The sequence below is a fragment of the Hyperolius riggenbachi genome, chromosome 7 (assembly GCF_040937935.1).
Source record: "Hyperolius riggenbachi isolate aHypRig1 chromosome 7, aHypRig1.pri, whole genome shotgun sequence".
NCBI lineage: Eukaryota > Metazoa > Chordata > Amphibia > Anura > Hyperoliidae > Hyperolius > Hyperolius riggenbachi.
In genome coordinates this window covers 127,077,159-127,101,652 of record NC_090652.1, presented here as the reverse complement: position 1 = coordinate 127,101,652, position 24,494 = coordinate 127,077,159, and the positions used below count along the sequence as shown (strand labels likewise).

Here is a 24,494-nt window from a genome sequence, read left to right as displayed (position 1 = left end):
TGAAGTGCTGTACTGGGGGCAATGAGAAAATAGAACACTTCTTCACACTAATGAAGAAACTGACCATTCTAAGGACCAAAATCCACTTTGGGGGTGGGGGTCTGGGGGGATGTTGGGAAATGGAACAGAAGCAGCGGAACAGAAACAGAGTGGCAATGGAATGAAAACAGATCTGATCGACTAGTGGTGATCAGATCCGTTTTCACAGATCCGTTTGCCACTCCTATGCAGGTGTGAACCGGGCCTTATCTTTTTTCTTTTTTTTTACTTTTTCAGATTTGTTTATTTTTAAATCAGTGTGCCCCCTCAGCCTTTGTAATCCCTTATACTCCATGCAAATTGAGATATGAGAAAAAAAGCACACCACTGATTCATTAATTCTTTAGCACTTTTTACTTTGGAGAATATGGGACAAAAAATGTATTAAACAATGAAGATTTCCTCTCACATCATTCCAGGTAAAAAATATAGAATAGGATAGATAGATAGATAGATAGATAGATAGATAGATAGATAGATAGATAGATAGATGTTTAGGTTTTAAAATTCATGCTTTATTGAGATGTCAATGCCCTTTTGCTGTTATGGAATTTGTTGAGAAATAGAGGTTTCTGGTTTATCAGCACTTGGTCAAGCATGCAGAGATAGAAGCCAGGAACTTGTCCCAGGCAGCATGGGCACATGGTGTGAAGTCTTCTGGGAAGTGGACAGCCAGGACAACCAGGATGCATTCATTCAGAAGCTGCAAGAGATAAGACTTTGCTTTAATATTTAGTTAACTCTACTTTTGCCTAGAAATAATTGGTCATTACATATTCTTGCTCACTGAATCATGAAATGAATTTTTGTCCACTTTTCTACATATAAGGAACTGAGATTTGTATAGGGAAAAAGCATTTTGTTTAGTTTAGCTGTAATTTCTGTGTCAAAGCACTCTGCCTTTGATTAGCTATAAATATTTGAAGAGTGGCAGTAATGCCTGGTACACACCATGCCATTTTCATCAGATAGATGGGTGGAATAAATTATTTCTGACATGTCCAATCAGACTTCTGATCGTTTTTCTGATTGATTTTCTGATTCTGATTGATCAGAAAAACTATCGGAAATCCGATCAGACCTATCGGGAATAATCGATTTGACCCGTCTGATAGAAATCATGGTGTGTGTACCAGTCATAATGCAGGAAACTCTTCTTCACCAAAGCAAGGAAAACACGTCTTTCACCAATCTGAGATTACTTTTTTACATCCACAAAAATTAAAAGAATCAGTTTGATGGACTTTAGAGATTCCAAAAAATATCTGTACATGAATGGATTTTTTTTAATTACGGGTATACTATCCAAATTACAAGCATGTTTGTTGTCATCATTTGTACGCCCACATTGATGATAAAAACAACCAAGCATGATCATTCTATAGCATAAAATTTGTGGAATAAAATGATAGCCCTAAGACCATAACCACTTCACATCCAGACCTTTTTTCCCACTTATTGACCAGAGCAGTTTTGACAGTTTAGCTATGTCCTTATTTAATCATAAATAACTTTATCCCTACTTAGGACACAGAAATGAAATATATATTGTTTTTTTCAAGACTAACTAGGCTTTCATTGTATGCCATTTTTTCCCTCGAACAATTTTGTTTTCTATGAATTTTAATGGGAAAACAAAGAAAAAAATAGAACAAACATTGCTCAGTTTTACTAATTCCAGTTTAAAAATAAAAGTGCTACTGTAGATAAAAAACACAAATTTTGTTTGGCTATTCTTACTGCTTATAACAAAACTTAGATTATGTTCCGGTCACAATTTATGGGGAAGATATTTGATTCTGAAATAATGCTACAGAGTGTATTTTTCACTATGAAATGAGAAAATAAAAGTATTGTTAATAGTAAAAATTAATCTCATTAGCTCAGGAAACATATATTCCCATTCACCAATTAGTGCTGCATCAGATAGTGCCAGAAATGTACACAGGAGCAAGCCCAATCCTGCACAGCACTGCTTTTGTACAAGTCAGTAGATTTTACTGACCTGTGGCTTAGATGAAGTCACAGAGGACATATATCTACTGACCTGTGGATAAAGTGGTTAAACACGGTTCTTATATTTAAATTTCCTGCCTCTAAAGATGCATGATAAGCAATACCATAAAACAAATGATAACTAGTAATTTAGCACATAGTGAAAAAATGTTTACATCTTAGTTTACCTGGTTTACCGTCAGTATTTTGTTATTACTTAGACTGGCACCCACTACAGAATGCTAATCGCAATCGCAAATAATTTTTGCAAGCTGTTTGCACAGCTATTTAAAAGGGAATTTCTTAGATTTTTGAAGCAATTTTTTAATGCTTGCCTTTCCAGAGCGATTGTGATTTGCAAGTATTGCAAAATCGCTTTTGCATAGCAATTGCAAAGTGATTTTGCAGCAGTCGTATTTTTTGTATTAGAGCGCATCCTGTAGGCTTAATTTCATTGACTTTCATTAGCCTATCGCTTTTCAAATTGCCGGCAATCACCAAATTCCAAAGCGCGGCTAAAAGCGCTTTAGTGGGCTATGACCCTGAGACTACAATAGAAAAGGTTTACCGGCAAGATATGCGGTAAAAATATATGAAAAATGCAAGCCAACAATTAAACATTCCAAAACAGCTGATTTAGTAAATAATGGTGCAGTAAAGAGCGATGAGAAGCAATATGAGAATAAGCCATAGTTATTGAAGGCTATTGTTGTTCTGACCAACCACTAGCTATGCAAAAGATCTTCAGTTATCAGCATGAAAGATATTTCTTAACAAAACCACCTCCTGTGCCCTGATACAAAAATATTTTTATTGGATGACAGCACAAGAAGTAGAAGACACCGCATTGACTATGGCAACAGCACAACGTTGCCCAGCTCGACTGAGCAACCGCCAGAACAATCAGTCAAGTTTCTACTGAAAAGTAAAACATTACTGTAATTGCGATTGGTTGTGAGTGATAAGCTTTTCTACTCTTGCTCCAATTCTCTATGCACCTTTCTTGACAAATCAGCCTAACTGAATATGTGCATTGGATTATTTTGCACTGAGATGGTGCCAGTTAAAGGACCACTATTGCCTAAAATTAAAATGAAAAGTTCATATGTATAAAATGTACATGTGATCCAGAATAAAATACACTATAAATGTATTTTTTCCTATGTTGCTGTCACTTACAGTAGGTAGTTAAATTCTGACAGGTCTGATAAGTTTTGGACTAGTCCATCCCCTTATAGAGGATTCTCAGTGTGTTCTTTATTTTCAAAAGAAATGAATGAATGAATGACATTTGCTCAGTCCAACTGGCAAAATAGTGTGCAAATGAGCTGGGAGGCTGGCTGACATCTTTGTACAGATTTTTTTACAAGGAGTGGTAAAGGAAATGCAGGAACCCCATATAGAAATGGACTTGTCCAAAAACTGTCAGATCTGTCTGCTTTTTACTAGTTAGTGCAAAAAATGATTAAGGTGACATGGTGCCCTAGGCAAGATAGCAGTTTTTGCCCACCGCTGAAGGTCACCTTTTTTTTTTTCTAGTAAGATTAGTAGCATCCACCAGGCCCCTAGACTCTCTCCAGGCCCTAGGTAACTGCCTAGAATTGCCTTGTGGATGATCCGGCTCTGGATTGGTGTAAGCGACAGCAAAATAGAAAATGTAATTTATAGTGCATTTTATTCAGCGATACATGTAGTGTGCGTGTGTGTGTAGGTGTGTGTGTGTGTGTGTGTGTAGGTGTGTGTGTGTGTGTGTGTGTGTGTGTGTGTGTGTGTGTGTGTGTGTGTGTGTGTGTGTGTGTGTGCGCGCGCGTGCGTGTGTGTGTGCGTGTGTATATATTTACATGTGTTTTAAATCGACAACATTTTCATGATAGTGGTCCTTCAAGGAAGTAGGGAGCCATTACTAAGCCCTCCCCCATCACTAATTATCCTATAGTCTATTGCACCATATTCACTTACTACTGGGTTGTCTAAAACAAAAAAACCCGTACTTCCATCATTTGGAATGCAGTTTATATTAATCAGGACACCCCTGTCATTCCCAACAATATGTAACAGTTCCAATCTGCAAAAGAGGCATATTAACCTGACCCCCTTCTACTATAGTACTAATACTCCACGATTGTGGTAAAATGAATATCTTACAGCAAAGTTCTGTGGATCCACTCTGTTGTGTGCATGCAGGTCCCTCAGGGCACTCAGGGCTTTACTCGGGTTGTCGATATGTTGGTTGGCAAGACCAATGGCTTTCAGCACCTTGCCTCCTAGGGCCTTCACAGCGGGGGATCCATGCTCCAGGTTCATCTTACTGAAGTATGTCTTTGTTTGTGGATAGCACTTAAAAAGCCTGCAAGATATAAAGTGTCATTTAATCTCCAGTAGAATATGATATGATTTACATATATAGTGAACAATTCATCCCCCCACCTTTCTATAGGTCCTTTCCAAGGAGTGCTTTCGTAAAGATTGAAGAACAAAAACTAAAATGTGCTTTCTTAAAACAGAAAGTATTGGCAATAATTCAGGGTGGAGTGAGCTCCGAGATGTCTCTCAGTGCATCGCTGCTGAATATATGCAAATTACCCATCACTGGGAGACATCTCGGAGCTTACTCCATCCTGTATTATTGCCAATTCTTTCTGTTTTAAGAAAGAAAACTTTTGTTTTGCATAACATTTTAGTAGGAGAGCTTTTTGGTCCTTTGCAGCCCCTTATTTATTTATTGTATTTATAAAGAGGCAACATATTACGCAGCACTGAGCCCCTTACACACTCCTAGGAGTTCTGGTTCACCATGATCTTGCTGGGTACTCTGGGTACTCTTGCTGGGTACTCTGTAACTCTGTAAAAATTGAAGGAAATACTGAGAATCCTCCATGAGGAGCTGGGCTGGTCCAAAACCTGTCAGATGTTAACTGCTTACTATAAGTGACAGCAACATAAGAAAAATGTCATTTACAGTGAATTTTAATCTGGGACAAATGTATACCTCAATTTTTTAATTTTTCATGATAGTGGTCCTTTCACATCATCATCTCGACATTGCTTTGAAAAATCGATACGTGTATGGCCAGTATGGGATCCAAGACTTTATAAACACATAAGAATAACATTTTTTGTGTGGCTATTACTTGATTACTAGAGACAAAGCTCACCTCTCCACGAGGTTTTCTCTTAAATTGACAAGGCAGAGGAATTTCAGAAAGCTGCCCTATTTATATCCTTGTGAACAATGATGATTGCCTGCCTGTATTGCTGATCATTTGTCTCCAATACTTGAAGGGTGCATTCATACTATGTACATTGCGTTGTGTTATGTTGCTGCATGTGAACTCATGTGACCTCAGTGCCTACACAATTGTATGGACATGTTCGCATCACTGTGTTATAATGGACCACGTTGTCCTAATGCACTTTCTACAGTGCATTTCTGGATAAATGTGTGCAAAAAGTCACACCTAACACAGCAATTGTTCATGTTCAAGCATACGATTAATAACGCAACAGACAATGGGCCACAATTCAGCACTTTGCAATTGAAAAAGGGCCAAAAAGAAGGTGGAAAAGTATTTTCCAAAATGATTCTGCATATTTTCTTGCTTGCTGTCGGGGTTTAAAAGGCATTATATTGATAAGGTGTGAAAATATCGCCTAGGAGAAAACTTAGGAGAAAAAGTTAAAGGGACACTTAAGGCTCGAAAAAAAAAGCACCGGACAACTGCAGGGGGCTGGTGGAAGCCCCAGGTGAGTAAAAGTCTTTTTTTTCCCGAGCCTTAAGTGTCCCTTTAAGTGCATAAGGTTCAGTGGCCCATTTTCAATAAAGTTTTTCTCCAAGGTGATATTTTTATACCTTATCAATACAATGCTTTATAAGTCACAAGCAAGATGCAAACACATACTTATTTACCTATGTTTTGGTACTTTTGCAATTGCAGAGTGCTGAAAAGTTTCATTTCAGTTAGGAAAGGTTGCGTTAAGATGAAAAATTATCTCCGATGAGAAAACCTAGATGAGAATAAGGGCCATAATATTGATTCACAGAGCTTTTCTGTTGAATTATCTCTCCTTATTTATCTTATGCATTAGCTTTCCTTACAATTAAGGTGAAAAATAGGTAAGCTTTGTAAATAAACCCCATACTATGAATTCAGGCTAACTAGGGTGCGTACACACATCTAAATGTAATTGGCCAATTTTACCTTGTCCATGTACTATGAGAGCTTACTTACACAATCTGCTCATTGTATTCACAATCTAGTCGCTTCATACTACATGGAAGTGATAGAATTGGCCATTCATTGGCCAATCAAAATTAGACACAGACAGTCCCAGAATAAGGATGCAGATAAGGTGCACTTACTAATCTTCGACAACACTACCGCATGCTTGTTTTGGGTGTGTGATTCAGACACTGCTGAAATGGGAAAGATCAGCAGGACAGATGGCATTGATATAAGGAAATAAATATGAAAGCCTACATATTCCTGACATTACAGTGTCACTTTGTTAAAGTAACAGTAAAATGCTGAAATTAGGCTCAGTAGGAATAAAAAGAAAGTAAAGCATGAAATAAATGCCTTTTATTAACTATACTGAAAATTAAACCTGTGCGTTTCTTTATCAAGCATGATCTTTTGCATTCCCAACTTCATTGTGCATAACCAACCTTAGTTTTTTAATGAAAAACTTTTGAAATAGAATAAAGAGGATACCTTTCTAGTGCTTCACCGCCAAGAGCGTCCTCATGTCCGGAGGCTTTGCTCAAGATAGCCTGAATGGCAGCCTTCTCAGCTTCAGAGAAAGTCATTTTTGCTTCTGTGTTGTTGCCGGTAGTTACAGAGAGAGATGCAGGATAGTTGTATTGTTCTGCTCTGCACTCTCCACTTTTATAGAGAGAAGGTCAGCAAGACCTCCCATGTCCAGTGATCAGATAGAAGATACACCAAAAGGAAAACTGCAGCCCATGTACAACTGTGTGACCATTCAGCATCTTACAGATTGCTGACCTCTGGCTTCTACAATCTATTTAGCCCTAGTTAACCACATCTACTGACATGCCGTTATGTTTTATATTCTTCCAATGAAAAAGAAAGCTACGTAAGAAAAGCATTGATCGATAAAAATGTGAAACATATTTAATAAAACTGAGAAGGAATTTATTGTCTCCTGTAAAGTGCGTATGGTAAAACCTTATATTTATATAAAATTCCTTTGTACTGTCTGCTTTTGAATGGCCTTTGTTGACTGCTCAAGTCCTTTATGTGGGTAGTCACGTGCAAACCAGAACAACCTCATGCAGGGTGATTAGACTTTTCAGGGGGTATCTCTAAGTATATTATTTAAAAGAGAAGAAGGATAGATCATCAAGCATGTTGATTTTCACTGCCCTGTTTACAGAGTAATATGATTTTACGTGGAGGCCTCTGCTAATGATCTCAGCATCCTATCATGAGATTGGCTCACAGTGATCATGTGGTCAAGAGCCAATGAAATCGACTCCCGACCGGCTCGGGGAGCTCTGGGCGTGGGGGCTGCAGTAGCGTGATCGACGGCAGCGGTAGGGTGAGGCAGGCTAATTGAAATCAATGACCTGGCCGGGATAACAGGTCCCAAACAGGGCATACATTTCAATTAGCATGGTCCTGAAACGGTTAAAGACTGGGTTCCACAGCTCCCCCAAGGTTGATATATGTTTTATTACTGTATTTTTACATTTAATACAGAGATCATAGTATGTATATAGTGTTGGGTACAGTAATGTATTATCTAGGCCTATTTTTACCATTGACTCTCAAGCACATTTATCCAGCATTAGCCGATCCCCATCGGTGCCAAATAATTGAGACTTTACTGCAAATCATCACATAGGCCTAAATACAGGTATTCATTATTTGATTATTATAAAAAATATGACTTAATACCATTGTAAAATTCATACTCGCAATACAGTTTACAAAGGTAGTTGGTGTAATGTCTTATAAAAAAACCTCTACTCTCTAGCATACAAGTTGTACTCGCTGTGGGACCATCCCAAGTTAACAATTAGCCCTATAAGGGGTAACAAGCAATTAACAATTAGCCCTATAAGGGGTACAAAAAAACCTGTTGTTTTATTGCCATGCTATAGTTGGTACAATGCTCAGTGTGAAAGTCCTGCAATGGGTACTATGGTACTATAAGATTCTTAATCTAATTAGTCTTTCTAGCTATTCTCTGTGAATTTACTCCATCTTGATATAACAACCTTATTGGGCTTATTGTCAGTCCCCAACTGGGATTATTTATATATATATATTTATATATATATAGTGCAAATAAATTCACAGTTGAGCAGAATATACTGATTTGTGTGTGGCCTTTTATAGGTAAGGCGGCCCAGACTTACATCAAAGGAGCCTATAGGCACAGATGTCCTGGCCCCCTAGACTCCGCCCTCCATGAACCTAAAAACCCCTGCTGAACTGCATCACACATTTGCTGGCTGGCCCCACAGTCACTTCTCCCTTACTTCCCTTGCCCATCATAGGCAGCTACAGGTGTCCCCTAGCATTAGGTAGCCAGAGGTACCCAGAGGTATTAAGTAGCTAGTGGAGTTCCCCCAATGGAATGCCTAGAGCTGGGTGACTAACCTCTCATTTACACTCCATTCTGGAAAGGAGGGAGGGAAGAACAAGAGGAGGGGTGTGAGCGCCTATCCATTATGAGACGCCTGTGGGCCCGTGCCTACAGTGCCTTATGGTAAATCCAGCCCTGAGGTAAGGTGTATTGCCAGTGCTTGCACCTGTTTGATACATGTATGCAAATACCTACTCAATTCTAGCTTTTGTGTACTACTAAATGTTTATTAGGCTCTGATGCAGTATAGTATTCTTATACTTCTCACCTTAGGCGTGATTCAGATGCAACTGTCACTATTTCCAAGGGCGTGAGACTATTTAAGCATGCAAATGTTTATTCACATGATTCAGGTGTAAAAACTATGCCATGCTAAAGTTACCATAGCTGCAAATGGTCAGCAGGAAGTATGGATTTTTTCAAATTTGTTTTGGTGTTTGTTTCTCTTGATATCATTAGATTTGGGGGGTGTTTATAATTGAAAATGAAAGCAAATGTGAGAAGTGTTTTCACTTGCTCTACTTAGGTGAACATACATTTTGCTCATCTCATGTTGGAGACTTTTGTTAACTCAGTACTTTATTTTTACTAAGACCCGGTTTACGCTGGTGGTAAAATACGGTCCTTTCGTGGATCGGAACGGAACGGATCCTAACGGATGTGGATGGATCAAATGTTAACCTATGGATCTGTTCACATCCATCCATTCAAACGGATCCATTTCGCGCCATCTGCTGCAGCAAGTTTGCTGCAGCACCAATTTTTCCGGACAGCTGAGCCCAGCGGAACAGAAACGGAAGCTGAAGTGCTGTACTGGGGGCAATGAGAAAATGGAACACTTCTTCACACTAATGAAGAAACTGACAATTCTAAGGACCAAAATCCACTTTGGGGGTGGGGGTCTGGGGGGATGTTGGGAAATGGAACGGAAGCCGCGGAACAGAAACAGAGTAGAAATGGAATGAAAACAGATCTGATCGACCGGTGCCGTTTTCACAGATCCGTTTGCCACTCCTATGCAGGTGTGAACCGGGCCTTATTCTTTTTTCTTTTTTTTGTACTTTTTCAGATTTGTTTATTTTTAAATCAGTGTGCCCCCTCAGCCTTTGTAATCCCTTATACTCCATGCAATTTGAGATATGAGAAAAAAAGCGCACCACTGATTCATTAATTCTTTAGCACTTTTTACTTTGAAGAATATGGGACAAAAATGTATTAAACAATGAAGATTTCCCCTCACATCATTCCAGGTAAAAAATATATAATAGGATAGATAGATAGATAGATGTTTAGATTTTAAAATTCATGCTTTATTGAGATGTCAATACCCTTTTGCTGTTATGGAATTTGTTGAGAAATAGAGGTTTCTGGTTTATCTGTACTTGGAGGTCAAGCATGCAGAGATAGAAGCCAGGAACTTGTCCCAGGCAGCATGGGCACATGGTGTGAAGTCTTCTGGGAAGTGGACAGCCAGGACAACCAGAATGCATTGATTCAAAAGCTGCAAGAGATAAGACTTTGCTTTAATATTTAGTTAACTGTACTTTTGCCTAGAAATGATTGGTCATTACATATTCTTGCTCACTGATTCATGAAATGATTTTTTGTCCACTTTTCTACATATAAGGAACTGAGATTTGTATAGGGAAAAAGCATTATTTGTTCAGTTTGGCTGTAATTCCCGTGTCAAAGCACTCTGCCTTTGATTAGATATAAATACTTGAAGAGTGGCAGTAATGCCTGGTACACACTATGCAATTTCCATCAGATAGATGGGTGGAATAAATTATTTCCGACATGTCCAATCAGATTTCTGATCGTTTTTCTGATTGATTTTCTGATACAAAATTGATCAGAAAAACTATCGGAAATCCGATCAGACCTATCGGGAATAATCAACTTGACCCGTCTATCTGATAGAAATCATGGCGTGTACCAGTCATAATGCAGGAAACTCTTCTTCACCAAAGCAAGAAAAACGCGTCTTTCACCAATCTGAGATTCCTTTTTTACATCCACAAAAATTAAAAGAATCAGTTTGATGGACTTTAGAGATTCCAAAAAATATCTGTGCACGAACGGATGTTTTAATTACGGGTAACCTATCCAAATTACAAGCGTGTTTGTTGTCATCATTTGTACGCCCACATTGATGATAAAAACAACCAAACATGATCATTCTATAGCATAAAATTTGTGTAATAAAATGATAGCCCTAAGACCTTAAACACAGTTCTTATATTTAAATTTGCTGCCTCTAAAGATGCATGACAAGCAATACCATAAAACGAATGATAAGTAGTAATTTAGCACATGGTGAAAATTTTTTTACATCTTAGATTACCTGGTTTACCGTCAGTATTTTGTTCTTACTTAGACTGGGCACCCACTACAGAACGCTAATCGCAATAACAAAGCATTTTTGCAAACAGTTTGTACAGCTATTTAAAAGGGATTTCCAGAGATTTTTGAAGCAAATTTTTTAATGCTTGTGTTTCCAGAGCGATTTTCAAATTTTTTATTTTTTTTTTGTTCGGGTAGTTAAATCACTGCAAAATCACTTCTGCACAGCGATTGCAAAGTGATTTTGCAGCAGTCATATCTTTTCCTAATCTCAATCGCTCCTGTGGGTTTACCTCCATTGACTTTGATTAGTCTAGAGCTTTTGAAATTTATGGCAATTGCCAGATCCCAAAGTGCAGCTAAAAGCACTTTAGTGGGCTACAGCCCCGAGACTACGAGAGAAAAGGTTTACCGACAAGATATGAGGAGAAAATACATGAAAAATGCAATCCAACAATTAAACAGTCTAAAACAGCTGATTTATTAAAGAATGGTGCAGTAAAGAGTAATGAGAAGAAGCCATGGTTATTGAAGGCTATTGTTGTTCTGACCAACCACTAGCTGTGCAAAACATCTTCAGTTATCAGATTGAAAGATATTTCCTAACTAAACCACTTTCTGTGCACTCAGCCAAAACGATTCTTGTTGGATGAGAGCACAGGAAGTAGAAGAAACCACATTGACTATGGCATCAGCACAACCTTGCCCAACTGAACTGAGCAACCACCAGAGCAATCAGTCAAGTTTCTATTGAAAAATAAAACATTGCTGTAATTGCGGTTGGTGTGAGTGGTCAGCTTCTACAGCAGGGGTCTCAAACTCAATTTACCTGGGGGCCGCAGGAGGCAAAATCAGGATGAGGTTGGGCCGCAAAATGGGCGTGGTCATGACATCATGTGGGCGGGGCTAACTAATGTAGTTGCATAAAAAAAATATGAAGTAAATGCACATCATGACAGACAGCGTTACCCCAGTAAATGCACATAAGAGACAGCGTTACCAGTCCAGGAGAGTGCTCACTCAGAGTCAGGCAGGCCTGATGGTGGTTGGTGGTGGTGCCTGCTGCTGGTGCTGCTAGGTCGCTCAGCACAGGAGGGCAAAAAAACAATTTGGAAGTTGGCTGGCTACAGGACAGGAGTTAGGAGGACACCCACCCACCTACCCACCGCACCCTGCACCCACCTTGTCTCGTCGGAGTTCCGACTTAAGTTCCGAGTCCTGCCTGGCTGTCTAGCTGAGCTTCCGGGGGGCTTGAATAGGGGCTAATGATGCGCCAGCCGGAGCTGAAGCCTGGGTAAGCCCCAGCGTGACGCCTCCCCTGGCTGCAGAGCCCCCAATTCCCCCGGGGGGCAATCTGTCCAGTATTTCCTGGAAGGGGCAGAGCTTTCAGCTTCAGCTCTGCCCCTCCTGACGTCAATCGCGGTGGATCGCCGCCTCTGCCCGCCCCTCTCACTCTTCCTTCACAGAGGGGCGGGCAGAGGCGGCGATTGACGTCAGGAGGGGCAGAGTTGAAGCTGAAAGCTCTGCCCCTTCCAGGAAATGCAGGCGAATTGCCCCCCGGGGGAATTGGGGGCTCTGTAGCCCTCATTTTGCGGCGGGGACAGGCGGATTAACTATGGGAGCACTGAAGCGAACAAAAGTAGTTCGCTTCAGTGTCTTGCCGGCGCGGGCCGCAAATCAATGTAACGAGGGCCGCAAATGGCCCGCGGGCTGTGAGTTTGAGACCCCTGTTCTACAGTCTTGCTCCAGTTCTCTTTGCACCTGTCTTGACAAATCAGCCTAATTGCATAGGTGCATTGGATTATTTTGCACTGAGATGGTGCCAGTCAAAGGACCACTATTACAACAAAAAATAAAATTTAAAGTTCATATGTATAACATGTACATTTGATCCACACAAAAAATGCACTATAAATTATTTTTTTCCTGTGTTGCTCCCACTTACGTGACAAGTTACAATACGTTTTGGATGAGTCCATCTCCATATAGGGGACTCTCAGGGCTTCTCTATTTTCAAAAGAATTAAGTGAAGGAATGACATTTGCTCAGTCCAACCACCAAAATAGTGTGCAAATGTGCAATGCACATCTTTGTACAGATCTTTTACAGGGAGTAGTTTTGTAAAAAATAAAGGAAATGTAGAAACCCCACACGAGGAGATGGACTTGTCCAAAAACTGTCAGATCTGTCCAAGTTTTACTGGTTAGTGCAAAAATGGATTAGGTGACATGGTTGTGCCCTAGGCAAGATAGCAGTTTTTGCCCACCGCTGATTGTCACCTGGCTTTTTTTTTAGTAAGATTTGGTGGGGGTGAGCAACATCCACCAGGCCCCTACACTCTCTCCAGGCCCTATGCAACTGCCTAGGTTTGCCTAGTGGATGATCCGGCTCAGTCCTTAAAGGAAGTAGGGAGCCATTACTAAGCCCTCCCCCATCACTAATTATCTTACAGTCTATTGCACCATGTGCACTCACCACTGGAATAGGTTGTCTATGAAACCCCGTACTTCCACTATTTGGAATGCAGTTTATATAAATCAGGACACCCTCGCCATTCCCAACAATATGTGACAGTTCCAATGTGCAAAAGAGGCATATTGACCTGATCCCCTTCTACTATAGTACTAATACACTCCACGATTGTGGTAAAATGAATATCTTACACCAAAGTTCCCTGGATCCACTCTCAAGTTGTGTGCATGCAGGTCACTCAGGGCGCTCAGGGCTCCACTCAGGTTGTCGATATGTTGGGTTGCAAGACCAACGGCTTTCAGCACCTTGCCTCCTTGGGCCTTCACAGCGGGAGATCCATGCTCCAGGTTCATCTTACTGAAGTATGTCTTTGTTTGTGGATAGCACCTAAAAAGCCTGCAAGATATAAAGCGTCATTTAATCTCCAGTAGAATATGATATGATTTACATATATAGTGAACAAATCATCCCTAACTCCCTCCCCCCCCCCCCCCCATCACGCATAGAGATTTTCCAACATGTCCAATGAAACATTCAATTGTTAAACTGCCAAGAAGGGATCAAAAGTGAATCCATGTTAGATGGCCGTCATTCTATTAAAGTGACTATAGGACACTATCCTGAAAAATTGTGAAGTTTAAAATACAGACATATAACATGTAGATTTCTGCCAGAGTAAAATGCACCATAATGTATTTTTCTGCAATGTTCCTATCACTTACAGTAAGCAGTAACAATCTGACAGATCTAACAGGTTTTGGACTAGTCCATCTCCTCATTCTTTATTTTCAAAAGCAATTACTGAATTGCAGTTGTTAAATCCAACTTCCAAATGAGTAGGCAGGCTGGCCAACATCTTTCTATAGGTCCTTTCCAAGGAGTGCTTTTGTAAAGATTGAAGAACAAAAACTAAAATGTGCTTTCTTAAAACAGAAAGTATTGGCAATAATTCAGGATGGAGTGAGCTCCGAGATGTCTCCCAGTGCATCACTGCTGAATATATGCAAATTACCCATCACTGGGAGACATCTCGGAGCTCACTCCATCCTGAATTATTGCCAATTCTTTCTGTTTTAAGAAAGCAAACTTTTGTTTTGCATAACATTTTAGTAAGAGGGCTTTCTGGTCCTTTGCAGCCCCCTACACAGTCCTAGGAGTGCACCATGAGCTTGCTGGGTACTCGGTAACTCTGTAAAAATTGGAGGAGATACTGAGAATCCTCCATGAGGAGCTGGACTGGTCCAAAACCTCTCAGATGTTAACTGTTTACTATTTGAAAAATTGATACGTGTATGGCCAGTATGAGATCCAAGACTATATAAACATATAGGAATAATATTTTTGTGTGGCTATTACTTGATTACTAGAGACAAAGCTCACCTCTCCATGGCTTCTCCACCAAGGTTGTCTGCATTTCCGGCAACTTTTCCCCAGATGTTGGTAATATCTTGCTTCTCTTGACCGCTAAAAGGCATTGTCCTTGATCTCTTCACACCAGCTAAAAGAAGGAAAAAACTGTGATACTGAACCTGGAATCCAGGGGTTTATATATGGTTGGGTTGCTCCCCTTATGTCCTTAATCAACCCTCCACCCATTTTATTACCATGTGCTTATCTATCCTTCTCAGAAATAATGACCAGCCGTTCTTATGATCTGTACATTCCAGTATGATAAATTTAGCTTTTTCTTTTAATAGAGCAATTAAATAATCTGAAAACGGCACTGCATACATGTAATTTATTCCTGAATATATTGAATTCACACATGCAAGTGTTTGATTAGACTTCCAAAAAGTGTACAACTTTACCATTTCACATGCCAACAGCTGCAGTTCATCTTTTTTTTTTTGTTTACAGTACCTCGCACACACCTCCTCACATTCACGTATACAAGATTTTGCATGTGCTTCACCTCTCCTCTGGATTGCCCTTCCACAACACATCCGTCACTCTCCAACCTTTGATATATTTAAACGCTCTATCAAAACTCACTTTTTTTCGACAAGCATACTCTCTACCTTAAGCCATTCTCCCTTTGTCCTAATGCCAAGTTGCACTCCTACTAGATATCCTAAAATACACTGCCTCCAGGTATGTGTATTGTATACTGCCCCACCTCTTGTGTCTATTCCTTTAGATTGTAAGCTCGCAAGGGCAGGGCTTTCTCCCACTTTTGTGTCTTGGAATTCATTATACATTTTATTCATTATGTTACTTTTGTCACTGTCATTACCAATTCTGTATTTTGTATATTGAAGTACACCATCGTCTGTATTATTATGTACCCTCTGTTTGTTTCTTACGTTGTACTGCGCCACGGAATATGTTGGCACTTTATAAATCAATAATAATAATATTAATATCCTTGTTCCTGTAATGATATTGATTACATATTACATGATTGCAGTATTTGCACTTAACTTATTTCTTGTCAGTGCAATACTGGTGACTGTTCAAGTTCTCATAGGCTACTAGGGTGGAAGGATGAATATGCAGGTAGAATCTGACCAAGGGTATAACAATCACCCCTGCGACCCCTGCCATCGCAGGGGGGCCCGGAGCCTCTGGGGGGCCCTCCTCTTCCCTCTCCCCAACCGCAAGTGCAGCCTTTTAGCAAAAAAACCTCCCGCTTTGCTCACAAAACCCGTCCCTGCCACCTCCTCCCGCCATGTAGAGTAGCGAGTAGCGGGAGTGTGTGATATTTTTTTCCTGCCTCCAGACGCGTCTTCACAGCAGAACAGTCTCTGCTGCCATTTGTTGGCTCCCGATAACGTGACCCTCATGGGGTTTGGGGACCATTGGGGGCCCCATGCTATCATTTTTGCAAGGGGTTCCTATTAATTCTAGTTACACCACTAAATCTGACCTTTGCTTGCCATCAGAAGCGTAGCAATAGGGCGCGCCGAGGTAGCGACCACATCGGGGCCCTTGGGCCAAAGGGGCCCCAAAGGGCCCTCTCTCAACTACATTATTAGCTCTCTATTGGTCCTGTGTTCATAATAATCACTTCTATAGATACTTTGAATAGTGGTAATCACTAACAAACTGTTCTTCATCCCCCTCTTGCACCTCTGACATTGTAGTTGCCATTGGCAGGTGCGCCGTATTAAGTGTTATGTATAGAGTGCTTGGGGGACCCCATTGTAAAACTTGCATTGGGGCCCACAGCTCCTTAGCTACTCCACTGCTTGCCATACAGTGTATAGTACCAGTTTGTGGTAAATAGTGGATACCTGCCTGATCATGCCACCAACACTGCTAGCTTTGTACTGCATGATACAGTACAAATCTATGGACACCTCAGTTGCTCACTGTGCCTCCTCACTTCCCACACTTACAATGACCTAAGGAATGGAAATGTTCTCTATAGCCTTTGCCACTTCCTACTTACATTTCACTTTATCGTAGTCCTGTTACACGTCAGATTTGAGTTTTCCTGGGCAAATAAACTAGGGGCGTGGCTTGGTGCAGTAGCGTGATGTACTCCCAGAATCTAAGCTACTAGTGTTGGGACATGTTGGCTCAATATTCGATCAATAAATTGAAATTTTCTGTATACCCTTAGCCACTCCTTACTTACATTTCACTTCATCGTAAGCCCTGTCACACGTCAGATTTGAATTTTCCAGGGCAAATAAGCTAGGGACATGGCTTGGTGCCATAGTGTGATGGCTACCTCAGATTGTGATCCTGGAATCAAAGCTACCAATGTTAGGACATGTTGGCTCAATATTCGATCAATAAATTGAAATGGCATCTATTGAGAGGTCCTTATTTTCTATTACATTTTTATGAGATTAATTTTCATATCAAACATTTAACCTATTAAAAGTGTCTAATAGTTTCCTTCATATTAGGAATTTTGCGCAGAGCTGAAGTCCTGGATACTTCACCAGCCTCCTAAGTACTGTATATTCATACAACAAGTCTAATCTCCCTGAAATCTGGTACCAACAATTAGAAGAAGTAGCCCCAACCATGTCTAAGTGGCAGAATAGGCTTCACATCACAACACCTGGACAACTGAGGATTATATTTTCTTAGGCCTAGCAAAATCCTCCATGTATAGTTTGACAAAGGAAAGAGACTACAGAATTTTATATGACTGGCACAAGACCGCCTCTGTCTTCTTTTACATGGCCTCTCGCCCTCGGACCATTGCTTCAGGGGCTGTAGTGCTGCTGCAGTCCAGGAGCATTGCTGGTGGTCTTGTCCTCCAGTACAGAAGTTTTGCATAGAGTGTTTTTGTTTCGCCTCTACGGTCCTGGAGAACAGTGTTTCCGCAAATCCTTGGATGCCTCTGTTTAGCAAAAAAGGTTTCCTCCCTCTCTAAAAACAAGAACAGGCTACTTGTTCACTTGTGCAATGCAGCCAAAGCTGTTATTGCCAAAGGATATAAGTATTCCACTTTTCCTCTTCCTGCTTTTACCCATAAAATGAAAAATGAACTAGTACTACTGGATGGACAAGATCACCTCTTTTCTGACCAATCATGAGGAGCAGTTTGGTAATAGTTGGTCACCCTGGAGTTCTCCCAGTTAATGCTGCTCTCATAGGTTTGATCTGTATGCTGTGTTTTATTGCTTAATCCCTGGAGAGCACTTATAATTTTCTCCTGTGGCCCTTGCTCATATAAATTTGGGCACGAAGAGCCAGTGCTGGGCCGAAATTACGCATTAGCGTAATTACGCATCGTAATTCACTACAAATGCACCGTAAGCTTAACATGTAAGGTTACGGTATTACGCGTAATTAATTACGCGTAGACCGTGGGGTTACGTTTTACGCGTAACAAATTACGCGTAAGACAGTAAACTCCCATTGAAATTACACAGTCTGCCGTAATCGCGTAATATTACGCTCCCGTATAATATAAAAAAGCCGCCGACTTTAAGGGTTAATAGCAAAGCCCCCTTAAGTGCTAAGAGCCTCAAATTTGGAGAATATATTAAGGAGATCAGAAGGAATAAGAGGAAAAAAATTTTTTTCAAAAAGACCTTATAGTTTTTGAGAAAATCGATGTTAAAGTTTCAAAGGAAAAATATATACATTTAAAAACCCGCCGACTTTAACGGTTAATAGCAAAGCCTGCTTAAAATTTAGGAACACCAAATTCACAGGGTATATTAAGGGGATCAGTGGGAATAAGAGGAAAACATTTTTTTTCAAAAAGACCTTATAGTTTTTGAGAAAATCGATTTTTAAGTTTCAAGGGCGAAAATGTCTTTTAAATGCGGAAAATGTCAGTTTTTTTTGCACAGGTAACAATAGTGTTTTATTTTCATAGATTCCCCCAAGTGGGAAGAGTTTTACTTACTTCGTTCTGAGTGTGGGAAATATAAAAAAAAAACGACGTGGGGTCCCCCCTCCCAGACCTCTTTAACCCCTTGTCCCCCATGCAGACTGGGATAGCCAGAATGCGGAGCACCGGCCGCGTGGGGCTCCGCACCCTGACTATACCAGCCCGCATGGTCCATGGATTGGGGGGTCTCGGAAGGGGAGGGGCAGCCAAGCTTTCCCCTCCCCCTCCGAGCCCTTGTCCAATCCAAGGACAAGGGGCTCTTCTCCACCTCCGATGGGCGGTGGAGGTGGAGGCCGCGATTTCCTGGGGAGGGGTTCATGGTGGCATCTGGGAGTCCCCTTTAAAAAGGGGTCCCCCAGATGCCCACCCCCCTCCCAGGAGAAATGAGTATAGAGGTACTTGTACCCCTTACCCATTTCCTTTAAGAGTTAAAAGTAAATAAACACACAAACACATAGAAAAAGTATTTTAATTGAACAAAAAAACATAACCACGAAAAAAGTCCTTTAATATTCTTAATTAACCATTAATACTTACCTGTCCCTTTAAAAGCCAGTTCCCACGCAATATCCTCGGAAATATACTAATCAGTTACAATGTAACAAAGTTATTACAATGTAACAACTTTGTTACTTTGTAACACCACCGCACCCGACGTCACTCGCCGCTCACCCGCCGGCCGCCGCATACACGCTAGTCCCCGCCGGCTCCCGCCGTCCACTCCGCCCACACCTGTCACCCATATACATGCTGGCACCCATGGGTGCCAGCATGTATATAGGTGACATGTGGGAGAGGCGGGGAGGGCAGCGGAGCCGGCGGGGACTTAGCGTCCCTTCACCCGACAGAGCTCTGAGCTATATTAGCTTAGAGCTCTCGAAAGCATCTTTGTATTTGGGCTCCAAGGAGCCCCATTGGTCCTTAGCAGACCAATGGGGTTCCTTCTGATTTGAAGGAATGTATGCGGCGGCCGGCGGGTGAGCGGCGAGTGACGTCGGGTGCGGTGGTGTTACAAAGCAACAAAGTTGTTACATTGTAATAACTTTGTTACATTGTAACTGATTAGTATATTTCCGAGGATATTGCGTGGGAACTGGCTTTTAAAGGGACAGGTAAGTATTAATGGTTAATTAAGAATATTAAAGGACTTTTTTCGTGGTTATGTTTTTTGTTCAATTAAAATACTTTTTCTATGTGTTTGTGTGTTTATTTACTTTTAACTCTTAAAGGAAATGGGTAAGGGGTACAAGTACCTCTATACTCATTTCTCCCTTTATCTGGGGGACCCCTTTTTAAAGGGGACTCCCAGATGCCACCATGAACCCCTCCCCAGGAAATCGCGGCCTCCACCTCCACCGCCCATCGGAGGTGGAGAAGAGCCCCTTGTCCTTGGATTGGACAAGGGCTCGGAGGGGGAGGGGAAAGCTTGGCTGCCCCTCCCCTTCCGAGACCCCCCAATCCATGGACCATGCGGGCTGGTATAGTCAGGGTGCGGAGCCCCACGCGGCCGGTGCTCCGCATTCTGGCTATCCCAGTCTGCATGGGGGACAAGGGGTTAAAGAGGTCTTGGAGGGGGGACCCCACATCGTTTTTTTTTTATATTTCCCACACTCAGAACGAAGTAAGTAAAACTCTTCCCACTTGGGGGAATCTATGAAAATAAAACACTATTGTTACCTGTGCAAAAAAAACTGACATTTTCCGCATTTAAAAGACATTTTCGCCCTTGAAACTTAAAAATCGATTTTCTCAAAAACTATAAGGTCTTTTTGAAAAAAAAAATTTTCCCCTTATTCCCACTGATCCCCTTATTATACCCTGTGAATTTGGTGTTCCTAAATTTTAAGCAGGCTTTGCTATTAACCGTTAAAGTCGGCGGATTTTTAAATGTATATATTTTTCCTTTGAAACTTTAACATCGATTTTCTCAAAAACTATAAGGTCTTTTTGAAAAAAAATTTTTTCCTCTTATTCCTTCTGATCTCCTTAATATATTCTCCAAATTTGAGGCTCTTAGCACTTAAGGGGGCTTTGCTATTAACCCTTAAAGTCGGCGGCTACCTAACATTGATCCATGCGTCAACTTTTCCGCTTGGCAGCATGACCTTACGCATTAATTGCTAGTAGGATTTTACGCGTAAGCCTATAACGTAATAACCTGAATTACGGGATATACTTACGCATAATTGCGTAAGTGCTATGCGTAATTACAGACATGTTCCGAAATTGAATGTCTATGCCGTAAGCGTAATTTCGTAATGCGTAATAGCGTAAAATTACGCGTAATGATCCGTAAGCGTAGCTTTCTCCATTACGACCAGCACTGCGAAGAGCGCCAATGAATTTGAATCAGCTGATAAAATAGTGGGCGCAGTAATGCAAATTGCTGCTATAAATAGTGGTCACAGAGAGACTCAGGCACCAAAATTTACAGTTATAGCCACTATTAGCTGAGTTTTACATGGGGCCTATGGCAGCAAATAGTGGAATATCAGAAGATAGTAATAGGCGGGGGGGGTCCTTTAGCGTTTGACATTGGGAGTCTTAAGGTCAGGTGCCCATCTAGGCTTGGGGGGGGGGGGGGTTAAGGTTAGGCACCTATCAGGGCCTTTTAGTGTTAGGCACCACCTGGGGGATTCTTAGTAGAGATGGCCCGAACAGTTCGCCGCCGGACAGTTCCCGGTAAGAGTTCGCCGTTCACATTTAACGCAATTTTTTTTTTCAAAGCAATGTGTGTTCTCCTTTTTTATATTAAAGTCATTGGCCGCCAACTTTAGCAATTAATAGAAAATCCCCCATAAGTGCTAGAAACACCAAAATTTGCAGAGTATGTGAAGGAGACAAGTTGGAACAACAGGAAAAAAAATTCAAAAAGACCTAGGGCTTGATTCACAAAGCTGTGGCAACTGTTTAACATGGGCGTGCTAAACAGTTAGCACGTGAAGTGTCGTTCGCGGACTTTTGCACATGCAAATTTGCACGAATCGCGGCAATTCGCGCGCGCAAAAGTCCGCGATCAAGCGAATCGCGGCACTTTGCGCACGCAAAAGTCCGTGAACGGCACTTCACGTGCTAACTGTTTAGCACGCCCGTGATAAACAGTTAGCACGGCTTTGTGAATAGATACCCTTATAGTTTTGGAGAAAATCGATTTTAAAGTTACAATAGGAAAAAAGTAAACATTTAAATGCGGAAAATGACAGAAAATGTATCAACCTAACGGTAGTGTACATTTACATATATCAAAAGAAAGAGCAGTGAATTTCATGACCAGGTTTCCAGGGGGGTCCGTAAGCAGAGCGCATGGAAACTCCTTGGATGAGGCAATGCTTTGGCCACAAATCGCTGTACAGCTGCAATAAGGCTGTATAAGGATCCCTGGCAACTTTACCTATTTTTTGGAACATTTTTTTTTGTTCAGAGTGTGGGAAATATAAATAAAAATTATGTGGGGTCCGCCGTCTTGGCCAAGCCTCCCCCTCTCCCACAGAGCCCTTGTCCAATCCATGGACAAGGGGCTCTTCCCCACCTTCAATGCACCAGGAGGAGGTGGGGGCCAACGACGCCCTGGTGGGGGGTTCAGGGTGGAAGGGGACCCCCAGATGCTAGCCCCCCTCCTGAGGAGAATTGAGTATATAAAGTAACTTTTATCCATTTCCACAAAGGGTTCAAGAAATAAAAACCTATCCATGAGTAAAGTCCTTTAACCTCCTTAGCGGTAACCCCGTGCTGGTCACGGGGTAAGCCGCCGGAGGGTGCCGCTCAGGCCCTGCTGGGCCGATTTTCATAATTTTTTTTTTTGCTGGACGCAGCTAGCACTTTGCTAGCTGCGCCAGCACTCTGATCGCCGCCGGCCCCCGCCCGATCGCCGCTATTTGCTGCGGCGTGCGCCCCCCCCAGACCCCAGCGCTGCCTGGCCAATCAGTGCCAGGCAGCGCCGAGGGGTGGCCCGGGACTCCCAATGACGTTCCGACGTCAGTGACGTCGGTGACGTCATCCCGCCCCGTCGCCATGGCGACGGGGGAAGCCCTCCAGGAAATCCCGTTCTATGAACGGGATTTCCTGATCGGAGATCGCCGAAGGCGATCGAAGCGGGCGGGGGGATGCCGCTCAGCAGCGGCTATCATGTAGCGAGCCCTCGGCTCGCTACATGATTAAAAAAAAATTTTTTTTTTTAAAAACTGCTGCGCTCCCTCCTGGCGGTATTTTTCATACCGCCAAGGAGGTTAATATTCTTAATTAACTATAAATGCTTACCTTAAAAAAAATGTTCCCATGCCAATATCCTCTGAAATGGTACCACGCCAATATCCTCTAATGTTAGCGATCTTTATTGAAGATCACCACGCACCCACCACCACACACCGCCACTCCCTGCACAGCTAGATCCAAAGCATCTTTAAATTTGGCCCCAGGATCCCAACTGTTCAATTAATAGACTAATGAGAAGCCTTGGAGCCAAATTTAAAGATGCTTTGGCCCTAGGTTTATTTAGTATAGCTAGAGCTCTGCTCGTCCACCCTCCTGCACGTCTCCCGTTCTCCTCTCCGCCCACTGCATCTATAGCGCCCACCCACGCCGTCACCCTGGATCACCCATAGCCCAGGGTGATGGCGTGGGTGAGTGCTATAGATGCGGTGGGGGAGGAGGAGAGCAGGACCCGCGCAGGAGGGAGCTGTTTATATCATGTACGGGGGCTTTGCTATTAACTGCTAAAATTGGTGCCCATTACATTTTAATAAGTAACCATTAAAAAAAGCGTTTCCGCAAAATACGTATTTTTTAGTGATTATTTTGCAGTTGATCTTCTTCTGCCATGCCACTGTCCGGGTTTTGGCACATTTTTTTTCATGCTTTTAAAAGAAATGATGGCTGCAGAGATGCCCTGAAAGTTTTGAAGTTCTCCTGCCCATTAAAGTCTATGGCGGTTCGCCTGTTCACGCACATTTGCGGTGAATTTGCATTTGCAAACTGAAAATTTGATGTTCGCTCCACCTCTAGTCCTTAGTGTTAAGTACCACCTGGGAGGGGCTTAGTATTAGGCACCGCCAGGGGGGATCAGTTAGTGTTAGGCATTCTGTGTGAGAATAGGGTTAGGTTAGGGCATCATAAAATATTGGTAAAGATTACTGATATTTTACTCTCAGAATTAAGTAGTAGAATATCAGTAAAATTAATAATAATCTACTAAAGTAGTTAATAGCATATCGGTAACATTACCAATATTGCATTACTGTTTTTCCTTGCAGTGCTATTATAGGTACACCCTAAGGCATAGCTGTATTTTGCCTATTCAGAGAGAAAAATACAGATGTAGCCAGACACCTAGGTACATCTTGCTGGGTGACACCAATATTATTCAGAGTGTCTTTTTCTAATATTTCTAATTGTTCCTCCACAGATTAGTTGGCTAATAATAGTCTTTTCTCATAGGTCATTTTTTGTTGATGACAATATTATTTACTTTCAGCACCTACTATTTCACCACTTGCGGACTATGCCTACTGCAATCTTGTTTACATCCCCTATCTCTGACACAATGTAGATGTCAATAGTTACGGGCCTTGCTCTCCAGTTGCAATCAAGCATACTCAATGCCAAAGACAGATGACATCTCCTGGCAGGTATCAGATGCCAAGATTATATTGCACTATATTTACACTATAATTACATGATTGATCATGGCAGTCATATACCACAATATTTGCTTAGTCCAGTGTGGCATGTT

At 41.6% G+C, this 24,494-nt stretch overlaps 2 protein-coding genes across 2 annotated transcripts; both read right to left on the bottom strand.

Annotated features, from left to right (window-relative positions):
• Positions 1 to 378: 378 nt before the first annotated feature.
• LOC137525652 (hemoglobin subunit alpha-5-like) lies at positions 379 to 6,975 on the bottom strand. Its single transcript, XM_068246805.1, has 3 exons — positions 6,747 to 6,975; positions 4,180 to 4,381; positions 379 to 742 (listed from the first exon to the last, which is right to left on the bottom strand). Exons 1-3 carry the CDS (start codon positions 6,839 to 6,841, stop codon positions 620 to 622), a joined length of 420 nt encoding a protein of 139 aa, XP_068102906.1. The 5' UTR covers positions 6,842 to 6,975; the 3' UTR covers positions 379 to 619.
• Positions 6,976 to 9,937: 2,962 nt separating this feature from the next.
• On the bottom strand, positions 9,938 to 14,985 carry LOC137525651 (hemoglobin subunit alpha-B-like). Its single transcript, XM_068246804.1, has 3 exons — positions 14,845 to 14,985; positions 13,656 to 13,860; positions 9,938 to 10,150 (listed from the first exon to the last, which is right to left on the bottom strand). Exons 1-3 carry the CDS (start codon positions 14,937 to 14,939, stop codon positions 10,022 to 10,024), a joined length of 429 nt encoding a protein of 142 aa, XP_068102905.1. The 5' UTR covers positions 14,940 to 14,985; the 3' UTR covers positions 9,938 to 10,021.
• Between the last annotated feature and the right edge of the window lie 9,509 nt (positions 14,986 to 24,494).

What these genes read in the sequence shown, in the direction of transcription:
- LOC137525651 (XM_068246804.1), bottom strand. Translation starts at nt 14,939, where the DNA reads ATGCCTTTTAGCGGTCAAGAGAAGCAAGATATTACCAACATCTGGGGA. An exon ending in GGTGGAGAAGCCATGGAGAG is followed by an intron (nt 13,861 to 14,844) that starts GTGAGCTTTGTC and finishes TATATCTTGCAG; the next exon opens with GCTTTTTAGGTGCTATCCAC. An exon ending in TGGATCCAGGGAACTTTGGT is followed by an intron (nt 10,151 to 13,655) that starts GTAAGATATTCA and finishes TATCTCTTGCAG; the next exon opens with CTTTTGAATCAATGCATTCT.
- LOC137525652 (XM_068246805.1), bottom strand. Translation starts at nt 6,841, where the DNA reads ATGACTTTCTCTGAAGCTGAGAAGGCTGCCATTCAGGCTATCTTGAGC. An exon ending in GGCGGTGAAGCACTAGAAAG is followed by an intron (nt 4,382 to 6,746) that starts GTATCCTCTTTA and finishes TATATCTTGCAG; the next exon opens with GCTTTTTAAGTGCTATCCAC. An exon ending in TGGATCCACAGAACTTTGCT is followed by an intron (nt 743 to 4,179) that starts GTAAGATATTCA and finishes TATCTCTTGCAG; the next exon opens with CTTCTGAATGAATGCATCCT.